At 33.8% G+C, this 11,872-nt stretch overlaps 2 protein-coding genes across 5 annotated transcripts; one reads left to right on the forward strand and one right to left on the reverse strand.

The window, feature by feature from the left end:
* The first annotated feature begins 864 nt into the window (after positions 1 to 864).
* On the forward strand, positions 865 to 6,005 carry LOC100817063 (ACT domain-containing protein ACR11). 4 transcript variants are annotated; one of them, XM_003546881.5, is made up of 10 exons: positions 865 to 1,292; positions 1,496 to 1,562; positions 1,706 to 1,831; positions 1,941 to 2,035; positions 3,963 to 4,047; positions 4,138 to 4,197; positions 4,946 to 5,001; positions 5,225 to 5,330; positions 5,488 to 5,556; positions 5,756 to 6,005. In XM_003546881.5, the coding sequence occupies exons 1-10, from the start codon at positions 1,150 to 1,152 to the stop codon at positions 5,816 to 5,818; spliced, it is 870 nt and encodes a 289-aa protein (XP_003546929.1). In that variant the 5' UTR covers positions 865 to 1,149; the 3' UTR covers positions 5,819 to 6,005. The 4 variants fall into 4 exon arrangements, with proteins under 4 accessions (XP_003546929.1, XP_040865706.1, XP_006597103.1 ...); XM_006597039.4 differs by having other exon boundaries at positions 942 to 1,292; positions 1,694 to 1,831; XM_041009772.1 differs by having other exon boundaries at positions 934 to 1,292; positions 1,496 to 1,831.
* Positions 6,006 to 9,539: 3,534 nt separating this feature from the next.
* On the reverse strand, positions 9,540 to 11,582 carry WRKY27 (WRKY transcription factor 27). Its single transcript, NM_001250463.2, has 5 exons — positions 11,461 to 11,582; positions 11,268 to 11,336; positions 10,701 to 11,027; positions 10,490 to 10,606; positions 9,540 to 10,387 (listed from the first exon to the last, which is right to left on the reverse strand). The coding sequence occupies exons 1-5, from the start codon at positions 11,533 to 11,535 to the stop codon at positions 10,055 to 10,057; spliced, it is 921 nt and encodes a 306-aa protein (NP_001237392.2). The 5' UTR covers positions 11,536 to 11,582; the 3' UTR covers positions 9,540 to 10,054.
* Positions 11,583 to 11,872: the final 290 nt, after the last annotated feature.

The following is an 11,872-nucleotide window of genomic DNA, read 5'->3' on the forward strand; positions in this document are numbered from 1 at the left end:
CCACCCATCCTCCGCACGCGGTGGTGCAGATTTGGCCAGTGACAGCGCGTGGTGGTTGTCGTGCGCGCGAAACCATTGTGACAGAGGATCATGATGGGGTCCCGATTGCGTAGAGGAGGAGGTGGCAGGCACGGTGGTTGATGGTAGTTGTGGAGTTGTGAGAAGGTAGTGTGCGCTATAGCGACGGGGCTGGTGGGATAGGTGGTTGCGCGTGCTGATCTGGCCAGCGAATCTCACGATTTCCAGATCTGAAGAAGGGATGGTGATTCGTGATTTCCAGATCTCGTCACCGTTGTCGTGCGGTTGCAGTTGTTGCTTCCTTTGATGACATTGTGGTGGTAGTTGCAGTGGTAGCGATGGTGGTCTGCGGCTATGAAGAACAGGAAGAAGAAAGACAGAGGAAGAGGAAAGAATTTGGGTGAGAGTTCCGAATCTTGGTTGGGGGACATGAATTTTGCTAGTGATTTTTAATTTTTAAAATAAAATAAAAATATTGACGATTTTTAGTGATCATATTATTTAATTAATTACTTTAAAATTCAAATGTTAACATCATCCTAACATTTTGAAAGGAAAGACCAGAACGAGACACTTTCAAAACTTAAAATACCAAAATAGAAATTTTAAAATTTAATATATTAAAACTAAACAACTTTGAACAGTAATTGGCCTATTTTGGGATACATTATACCTATTCAAAAATTTAATATAAAATAAGCATTTAAGTATACTAACAAATCAAATTAGGCTTTAAAAAAAAATTATAACAAGTAACAGGTCATAAAGAGTGTAAACAGCCCCAAAATGATTTCTTATAAAAAAATAGGTATAAGATGAAGATGCCGATAAGTTTGTTGGTGGTTTATGTGGATATATAACATTAAAGTGAGGAGGGACCGCTTTTATCTGCTCCTACATAGCATGGTATACCCTTGCTAGCTTCACAGAGATGTAATGTAAATTCTCCACCAAACGCGTCGCTGTTTTTGTTGTTGTCCAAATGTATAAAAGATATAATGAGTGGATGTCAGGACACTGAGATAAAGAAACCAATGCATTCTTCTATCTTCATTCCTTCCCTATTACTCTTTCTCTGCTAAATTATTTAAATTTTCTCTCTTTCTCTAATTAATTCCCTTTGTTATCAAAATGGCTGTGGCTATGGCTGCTTGCAGTCTTGGACTTCACTTGAGTGCTGACAACACCTTGAGACCTTTTGAAAAAACCACTATCTTGAAGGCCCTCTCTATCTCTGATGCTACTAAACCATGTTACATTTCTCACAAAACAAGGTATGCTAACTATAATTTTCACTTTACTTAATAATTCAATTAGTTGTTCCGGCTTGCAGTTTGATCTCATAATTAATTAGTTAATAGTTAGGAATAGGATGAGCACTGTCAAATATCTTCAATTTGTGGAAGATATAAAACATGAGAAGTAGGAGCACTGCATCACCCCAATGATGTGTTAATTGTATGTATCATTTTGTCAGATTATCATCTTCATCTTCAGGAATAACAATGATCCCACGAGCAACAACAGTTATTGGTACTGTGGAGGTATTTATAGCAAAATCAACCAATATGGTTGTCATTTCTTGCATGTGAATATATATATATATAGGCACTACTACGTTTTTCTCGTGTGCTTGTTGACTCTAACCACTGAAACATTTGCTTTCAACTTTGAGTGTGGAAAACAGGATGGAAATCAAGGAGAGGCTGATACCATTCCAACTCCGGTAGTTATTATTGATCAAGACTCTGATCCAGATGCAACTGTGGTCGAGATAACCTTTGGTGATCGCCTTGGGGCTCTTCTTGACACTGTAAGCCGTTTTTTTTATATTATTTTTCTCTACTATTTCTTCCTTGTATATATGTATTAGTTAATATAAACAGGATTCGAAAATCTAACTCTAGCTACCTGGATTGCAGATGAATGCGTTAAAAAACTTGGGGCTGAATGTTGTTAAGGCAAATGTCTTTCTAGATTCTTCTGGCAAGCACAACAAGTTTTCCATCACAAAAGCGTAAGTACTATCATATGTGCCAGTAATAATAAAATTGATGAACTGAATTGAACTACAATAAAATTGAACTGACCTGTAAAAGTGATTCGGATGAACTGAATTGAACTGTGTAATAGTTCGGTCAAACTAAACTAAACTCTGTAACAATTTGAGCAAACTGAACTGTTCCAAACTATTTGAATTGTTCTCATTGAGAATCTAATTTTGAAGCATCTTTTTCACATTTTTCAACCAATAAGTTACAATTCAGTTTTTTATTCTAAACAGTTCAGTTTTTTTGGCACAGTTCAATTCAATTCGACACTAGTTATGTTCAGTTCAATTTTTTTAAACAGCCCTCCCAACATGCTTCATTCCAGAACCAAATCAATTAAAAAGAGGATAGAAATTAATCGGGCGCACGCGATTTCAATCCGCTACGTTTACCATTATTGCACAAGGATGCTAGTTAAATGGTTGGTAATAAATAATAATGGTCATCTTTTGTCAATGGGAATAAAATCTTCAAGTACTAAGCTGACTTGGCTCTTTTGTTCTATCATTCAATTCAATTATTGTACAGTAGCAAGCAACAACTACAAATTCGATGCTGAGATAATGTCTAAAGAAAGGACGGAAAATGAATGGACAAACAATTTATAAAATTAATGCTATATTTTCCTCGTTTAAAAAAAATGCTATATTTTCCTACAATATCTTCTTATCTAGAGCTAGTGGCGGATAGAGAAGGAAATTTTCGGACTTTAAGGGAGCCCATGTTTTAAAAGTATAAAATCTATACAATTAATAAAAGAAAATCCACCCTTTTGATGTTTACAAATTTTAGACAATTCTACCTTTTTTAAGTTTTTAAACTTTTATTATTCTCTTTTAATAACTACGCACTACTCTCATGGTTTTAGTTTTTTTTTATTAGTCTTATTTTTTTATTTTTTTAACTTCTAAATATTTTTCTTTTATTTTTATTTAAAATATGTAGAGAGGCCTCTCTCCCCCTACCCCTAGTAAAAATAAAAATAATATATATATATATATATATATATATATATATATATATATATATATATATATATATATATATATATATATATATATATATATATATCATATTTTGAGGTGACTAAATCTCTTCCATTATCCTTCAAAAAAGAATTCCATTACTTAACTAGACGTCACCCCTGCTCATCTTAATCATCTTCATACTTTATAAAAATAATTTAATAAAATAATAATTATAGATATTTAATATCTTAGCAGAAATATACCATTGAAGGATTTTAGAATTATTCAATTTGAAACTACTATTGTGTGGATATCATAGATTGCAAATCAAATACTAATAGCTAGGCACCATTCTCGTAGCAGAAGTCCTCTATCGAGATGGCTTCTAAAGTGGAAGTGAGGTTCCACTTGGGCATGAAGCTTCTAATTGCATCCAATATTTACATTGAAATAGGGCAATTGCTTAGTGCACTTCCCGAATTGCTTCCCATAATTCCTGCGCCTCCCACCGGAAGCAATAAGGAAAGTGCATGAAGCAATTCCAGAAATGAAAAACACCCTTGAATTAGATAAAAGGTCAACACAGGCTCTGCCTGTTGCTTTGATGATTCATGATAACTCGTCGGATCGCACGGCCTTTGTGCCGGCGACGCATCATTCAAATTTTTCCCCTATCAACTTTCGATGGTAAGATAGTGGCCTATCATGGTGGTGACGGGTGACGGAGAATTAGGGTTCGATTTCGGAGAGGGAGCTTGAGAAACGGCTACCACATCCAAGGAAGGCAGCAGGGCTCTGTAACTGCATACCATAAATCTTGTGTATATTGAAACTTGGTGGTTTCGTTTTCACCATTCAAGTAAGTTATTAACTAGATTTTCTACGAATTCATTAATTGAATATGGTGGTGGAGCTTCGTTTGCAGTGATTCTGGAAGAAAAGTGGAAGATCCGGAGTTGTTAGAGGCAATCCGTTTGACAATATTGAATAATATGATTCAGTATCACCCGGTATGCTTCTCAACTCTAATACTATTCTTGTCTTATCTTGGTTTGAAAGCATCAGGGAGTTAATTAATTTGTTTCAAATTGGTGGTGAAGGAATCAAGCGCCCAATTAGCTCTGGGAGCAGCTTTTGGACTTGTGCCTCCAAAAGAGCAGGTGATGATCGATGATTACTTCTTATATACTAATCAGCAAGTTAATAGCCATCTTTGGTAAAGGAAAAAGAAAATGGTTTTAATATGAACAAATGCAATAACAGAGGAGTTCTAAGTCCTAACTGGTGTAGCAACATTCGTTTTAACGCACCCTAAATAATTGAATCATCTTTATTAAAAATTACAAAATTTCAGTGGAACTCTTTTTTTTTTTAAGAACAGTGGAAAACCTCGCAAATTAACTTGGGTTACGGGTGTAGTTTTGGCTGTATTGACTGCATCTTTTGATGTAACCGGTTATTCCTTACCTTGGGATCAAATTGGTTATTGAATCAGCTTTATTAAAAATTACAAAATTTCAATGGAACTCTTCTTTTTTTAAGAACAGTGGAACTCGTTAGTCGTTACTAAATTAGAAATTATACTTCATAATTTTGTTATTTATAATCAATTTCTGTTAAAAAAATGTGTTTCAAAGAATGTTTAAGGAGTATATTACTTGTCAAGGAAATCTAGCTCAATTGATTGGTGTGAGTTATTATAAATTTTCTGAATTTTTACAGATAAAAAAAAAGTTATATTACTAACCTACCAAAAAATTCCAGTATTTGTCAAAATTCCAATATTAGAAGTCTCTTTGCTTTGTGTTGCTACTTGCTAGAAATGCATTGGCTTTCTTCTTGTGTTCGTTTAATGGTCCTGTGACATTATTTGTGGAAGCTGGTTTATAATTTGTTAAGGCATTTCAGGTTGACGTGGAGATAGCAACCCAAATAACCATCTCTGATGACGGCCCAAAACGAAGGTGATGCAAAAATGTGCTTCTTACTCAACATGATGATAATACCTATATATGCTGATCCACAAAGAAAATTTCTTAGCTGAAACTCACATTAATATAATAATGTTCGAGAACTTAATTAGCCGCAAGACAACCATGCTCAACACGTACCATCTTTGAATTAAGTAGTTCTAGCTAGGCAAATACATGTACGCTGTAGTTTACCTTTTTTTCTTCCTGTTTGCAGTTTGTTGTATGTGGAGACAGCTGATCGGCCTGGATTACTGGTGGATCTTGTAAAGACTATTACGGACATTAACATTGCCGTTGAATCCGGAGAATTTGACACTGAGGTAATTAAATTAAATAAATATGTAGTCAAAATGTACAACTTTTATTCAAACCCGAATGCATCAATATATATAATGTAACTATATTTAGAGAGAATGAGAAAAGGGGTGTCTCAGTCACAGTCACGGTCACATCTGAAAGGTTTGCTGTAAAACGTAGGGGCTCTTGGCTAAGGCAAAGTTTCATGTCAACTACAAGGATAAAGCCCTCATCAAGCCTCTCCAGCTGGTAAATTACTTGAAACATTTATTTTTCATGAACTTGACCATGATCGAATAACCAAGATTGATTGCTTCGTATAAACAGTCTAGTAGATTGTAACGAAATGCGAAATTTTAGTGGTGGACTTTTACATCACATTCACATGTTGTCAGATTGCAACACTGAACTGATTAAAATTAATCTCTACCATATCTGGTTATTGTAGGTTCTTGTTAACAGCTTGAGATATTTCTTGAGGCGGCCTGAGACTGAGGAATCCAGTTTTTAAGTGCAACACATCATATTTGCCTCTGGATTATAAGCACCATGGAATTGTAGAATGCATGTATTCTTTTCCATTTGGAGAACAATATTTGCAGTACATAGTTAACTCTTAAAATTTAATAAACCTGCATATCATTGTAAAGTTACCATTCTCGATCAATTTATTTATTTAACATTGTTGTTTTTTTTTACATCATATAAAATGTTTGCCTACTTCCTTACTCATCAATCTTTAAAAATAGAGGTGATTATAGTTTGAGTTGACTCAATCAATCCAACCCTGCCTAAAATTATTCGATTGGGTTGAATTGAAAAGTCGAATCAATTTAAATACGAATAAACCCAAAACAATTAGTTTGGATTTTAGAATACTTGTTGGGTTTGGGAACCGTTTGTACCATTGTAGAGGGGAGTTTTATACTTTTTAATGTACCAAAATGAGAAGCAAATTTGTGTCTCTTTCTTCGTTGATGGATTTACAAATCAAACACACTTAAAAATTTCAAACACCATCCAATCTTTTATTTCTTTTTTGTTATATAAATCTGATCTCATCTGGTTACTTAATCATATCAAAATATAAAATAATCTTGATCTTTTTATTTTAGTTAATCCTTAATGTTGATTCTCTGTCTTAAAATTAAGACATTTGATCTTTTATTTTAAAAAATTTATAATTTTAATCTTTTTATTTCAAAATATAAAACATTTGGGATCCATATTTCAAAAAATTTGCAATTTTCATTTTTATATTTTAGAAAATCTATAATTTTGGTTTAATCTTTAATTTTCTCTTTGTTCTTTTATTTTTTATTTTGTAATTAATTAAATTATTTCTTGATGATATCATAAATAAATATGTTAGGTTAAAGGTTCAATTGGACAAAAAAATAGACAATTGAGAATTTGACTAAAATTGTAATTTTTCAAAAAATAAAAATTAAATGTCTCTATTTTAAAATAGAAGGATTAAATTTACATATTTTTAAAAATAAAAGAACAGAATGTCTCATTTTTAAAATTGAGGGACCAAGATTACCGATCAAACAAAATAGAGGGATCATAATTATATTTAGGTCTAAAATATAAAAGAGTGATAAAAAAATCATCATTGTTTTTGGTAAGGTGTGAAATTCATATCTTTTAAAAATATAAAAGAGTGATAAAAAAAATCATCATTGTTTTTGGTAAGGTGTGAGATTCATACCTTTTTTTTTACTCTTTTCTCGTTTTTACAATATTAAATGCACTCATTCTTTTTATTTTCCATGTATTTCTTCTCACTCTTTATTTTTCGTCATTTCTCACGTACTAAACAAAGTGTTGTTATTCATATACAGCATGAAACTTATTTAAATAAAAAATGTATATGATTTTTTTAAGTAATCGTTAGTAAAAAAATTATTTTTTAAACCTTTAATAATCAACTAATGAGCAAGATTCTTTTAACTTTTATCAAAATCATAATTTGAATGTTGGAAAAAGGAATGGCAAGAACAAAAAAAAAAATCTCGTGCGGGTTTATGATTGGCATGAATAAGGTCTTGTGTTTCTTTGATTCTTTGGTGTGGTTTTCAAATCCATGGTTTTGTTTTTATACACTAACTAGTAGTTTCTTTCTCCGCCAAACTCGTGAATAAATTCCTTGTGATAACAAGTCGGTTAAACTTTCCCATCGCTTTGCCTTTTCACTTTCTGAGAAGCACTAGCCGCTTCTCAATTACGGTTTTTTTTTCACCCAACAGACTGAACTGAACACAACATTTATTAGTAGTATTATTTTTTGAATTGGATGGAAGCACCCCATATTTGCAGTGCTTCTATTTGGTTTTTGATTCATTGAAAAACACATTGCATTCTGACGTAGCTCTAGGTTAATTAATTTCTCAGGGATATCTTCCTGGATTTTCATAATCAATTAGGCAAAGATAGTGTAAGGTCACTCTATCAGAGCAGAGCTAAGGTTGAGAGATATAATTGAAAATGCACGTCATGTAAGGTAAATTATCTCATTTTATTAGTATTTTCTAATCATGTGTGTAGCACGTGTAAAAAAGCAATGAGGTGAGTGAGGGACAGCCTTAAACAATTGATCGTTTTTTTCAAACTTCTCTGCTACCTACCTTTGGGATTAATATTATTATGAAACAAACCTGCTTCTTGAGACCCACTGATGGATGAGTATTAAAGGTAGTTGAGAAAAATCAAACTCAGTCCCACTTATTTATAGGGTGAGTGTCAAATATGTAAATTTATATGTCTCTAACTGCAATTTTTACCATTGCTATTGCTGTGTGTGATTGACAGATTTATTTGGAGCCATAAGGCTACATTGAGTCAGCCAGTTCCAAGCAGAGGATTTGCCACATCAGTTGCTTCACACTCAGGCACTGTATAGCTCCCTCATAATATTACTATTAGTGGTGATACATGAACATCACTACTTTTATAAACACTCTCAGCCTGTTTGGAATAGCAGTATTAAAAATCATGTCATATCACTTTTTATATCTACACTTCTTGACGCAGAAGCTACTACTTGTTGTTTCTAGCATAGAGAGTGGCTAATGACGATCCATGATGCAGATTTGATTTCAAACAGACATTCTATCAATACTTATTATTTTTTTTTTTGTCTCTCTTCTTATCACGTCATAACACTTTTTATAGCTTCACTATGCATTTTTTCTTCGTAGGTGTAGAATAGAATGGAGTAGCCATGTAACATTTTCCCTTTGAGGTGGGTCAGTGTTTGGAATGTACAAATCGAAAGCAAAATGACCTTTCTCGTGTATTAAGCATATTGAAATGGCCAGTCAGTTGGTCCGCTTTTGTCACCTACTTTTTTTTTCTTTCTTTCTTTCTTGAGTTGATGTGGTCATGAACAGTTTCCTTCCTTTTACTCTAGAGGTATTTTATTCCCTCTGCCACTCTGTTTTCTATTCTTTGGGTATTTAAGAATCCTGAATCGTGTCTTACGGTCAACTGAGTACGGCACAATCAATGTAACAATTCTGGATTCGTTTGCAGTATTGGTTGAACGCCTTTTATACTTTCTACCAACTCACCTACTTTCAGGAAACCAGTGTTAAAATATTGCAGTTAGGAAGGGTTTGGACATGAAAATGTTGGATGAAATGCAATTAGTCTACGAGTAATCTCCAATAGTGTCTAAGAGGATAAAATGCAATTATTCTGGATCAAGGATGAACAAGAGCTAAGTTGAGCACTTGCTTCTTTTACTAGGAAGGCTCAACATTACTTCTGCTATATACTCCAATCAAACACAATTCACCAATCAATAAGTCTATAACATAAAGAATGATTCCATATTTTTTATTGGGGTTTTGTTAAAACTTTGCTCAGTCCAACTTAGGGTGTTTTCAGAAAACTATTATATTTAGTTTGTTTGCCCAGAAGATTGATCAATAAACCGTCTTCTTCAAACTGTCTGACATGCCTCAACGTGGTTATGTTAAAATACTTCTTCAACTTGTTTTATAAAAATCATATATGCCACATATAGTTAGGAACAATTGGTATAATTGAAAAACATCAATTCTATGACTTTCAAATTAACTTTATTAAGATCGACTACCCCAAATATCTTAGAAATGAAACCTCACATCATCGTATGGATAACAGGTCATTTTTTTCTCTCCCAATTTGATTTCTAGACATTTTCCATCATTTATGATACTTAAGATTAATGTAGAATATAATTTGTGAAGTGAAAAATCTCAGACTAGGAGTCTGAATCTATATAATGTATTAAACAGCCTGAGAAGTTGCGATCGTTGCATCCCTATTATTAATCTTTTGTGAGATAAAAAGGGAGAAGCGGTGTTCCAAATGGACAGTTGGAAAATGACAAGGAGATATTGTATTGTCAATACTCAATACTCAATAGAGTTGCACTTTTCGAAACAAAGTTTCTCTTTGCTTTTGTATGCTATAGAAACTTCGCCAGAACTTAATTGTAAACCTAATTTTAATCATCCAGATGCAGAAGAATAGAGAAGACTGAGATGAGCATGATTAGCAAATGCACAATCAGCTAGACATGCTATCGATCCTGAGTGGAGCTCTATTCCACCAAAAAGGATTGATTAAATTGAGGAGCTCTACATACGTAGCAATGTCCTATGTTGTATTTACAAAGAGATCATGTGCTCTAAACAAGATCCACTTATAGAATACTGCTTAACAATGAGTTAAATACAGTTGACTCATTTTCTACTTAATTATTATTGTGCAACATTTTTCCAGAGATGGCGGCAACTAGTGCTGCTCTGAAATTAGGATCCTTGGTCAAGGAAGTAGCCATCTGTTCTACCAAAACCTGCGGGACTTCTGGTGATTCAGTTTTGGGATTTACATTCTTAGACTCACTGCTGGACTTGGATTTTGTCCAGTCAAGGGTAACTGTTGGTGCGGAAGAGCTAAGAGACGCTGAACATGATACTGAACGGTTGGAACCTGTTGTTACCTCCATTTGAGAAGGGTGTGTATGATTGTGCTCTCCTTCATAAGTTGCAACCAGAACAGATTGATCATCCACACTTCTTTGCACCTGATGAAAATTGAATAGCAAACACAGTTAACTTAACTTGTGATCCAGTTACTTAGTGGAGTTTGAATGCTTAGTACGTTCTTAATTAGCTGTTAGATTTACCTTCTTTTTGACCGGGCAGCTTGGAGCAAAAGAGCACTTGAAATATGCTCTTGGAGAAGGGTTATCTCTGGTCACCTTTTGTCCATATTTCCTCCATTGATATCCATCTTTCACAATCTGGAAACAAGTAGAAAAAAAATGAAAAACCTGTCAAACTAATGCACAACAATGGTTATGACTTTTTGTGCTCAGTTGCTGTTAAGAATCTTACAAGGCTTGTATCAGATGCTTCTGTCCTCATATAAACTCTTGAAATTTTTGTCTTCATGTCTTCCTTTGGATTCTTGCAGGATTCCTCATCGGTTGAGCTGCTTTCAGAGGTTCCGTTGACTCCCATTGGAATAGTACTATTGTTGTTGCTGCTTGCAGACTTCCTTTTCCTTGATGAGCTGAGCTCCTTATCAGGATTCTTCCTCATGTATTCCATCAAATTGCTTCGCAAAGTGTTGTAGTTCTCACACATCTCTGTGAGCATTTCGGTTAACTTCTTGTTTTCTGCACTCACCCGCTTCAGTTCCTCCGCCAAGGCACCTGCTGACTGAAATGGCAGCACATATATATGTATCATCATTGATGTAGCTTATAAAAAACAAGAGAATCATTCAACCAAATGGTGCCACAAGCAGCAATATCAAATCTAGAATAAAAGAGTAGGGTTTTTTATTAAAGAAAAAAAAAAGGAACATGTTTTTAAAGTCTAAATGGACCATAATTTTGGATACAAGAACAAAATTGGAAGAACCGCTTGAAAAAAGGAGAATTGGCAGGCAGAACTAACCTCTTGTTTTACAGAAGATTTCTTCACCTCCAAATCCAATGAGAAAAAATTGTTTTCCACCTGCTTTTTCTGAAATGAACACACAAGAAAGAAAGATTTTTTTTTTAATCAGGACACAAGAAAGAATTAATTATTATTCTGAGGGAAACATTCCACAGAAGATCTTGGACGCTATATGTACGTTTATACTTACGGGAAGTTCTTCGTGAACCCTATGGAGATTAATGTTGAGATCCAAGGAAGTGTTAATCCATGATGAATAATCCATGACTGCCAAATAAATTCCAGATGATGAGCAAGGTGAGAGGTTCAAATTAAGTTTGTGAAGTGAGAGAAGCATATATATATAGGGAGGGAGTAGCACTTAGAAGGAGCACAAGTTGAAGAAGGAAACTGAGAGGAAAGAGAGTGAGGAAAAAGACACACATGCGAATATATCCGCTACTTGTTTCAAAGCTGGCATTCTTTATTTTATTATTTCGATCTCAACACACGTCGTTATATACTACAGAGCTACTAGCATTGGACTAACTACTACACAACACAAGATAAGAAGAACGTGTCTATCCAATTATTAATTTTTATTTTTTTTAATAAAGTAAATC

The sequence above is a fragment of the Glycine max genome, chromosome 15 (assembly GCF_000004515.6).
Source record: "Glycine max cultivar Williams 82 chromosome 15, Glycine_max_v4.0, whole genome shotgun sequence".
Taxonomy (NCBI): domain Eukaryota; kingdom Viridiplantae; phylum Streptophyta; class Magnoliopsida; order Fabales; family Fabaceae; genus Glycine; species Glycine max.

Excerpts from the sequence above, each read along its gene's own strand:
- LOC100817063 (XM_041009772.1), top strand. The coding sequence starts at position 1,269 with ATGTTACATTTCTCACAAAACAAG. Across the intron at positions 1,293-1,495 it reads TACATTTCTCACAAAACAAG|ATTATCATCTTCATCTTCAG; the intron begins GTATGCTAACTA and ends TCATTTTGTCAG. Across the intron at positions 1,832-1,940 it reads TTGGGGCTCTTCTTGACACT|ATGAATGCGTTAAAAAACTT; the intron begins GTAAGCCGTTTT and ends CCTGGATTGCAG.
- WRKY27 (NM_001250463.2), bottom strand. The coding sequence starts at position 11,535 with ATGGATTATTCATCATGGATTAACACTTCCTTGGATCTCAACATTAAT. Across the intron at positions 11,028-11,267 it reads AATCTTCTGTAAAACAAGAG|TCAGCAGGTGCCTTGGCGGA; the intron begins GTTAGTTCTGCC and ends CTGCCATTTCAG. Across the intron at positions 10,388-10,489 it reads GCTGCCCGGTCAAAAAGAAG|GTGCAAAGAAGTGTGGATGA; the intron begins GTAAATCTAACA and ends AATTTTCATCAG.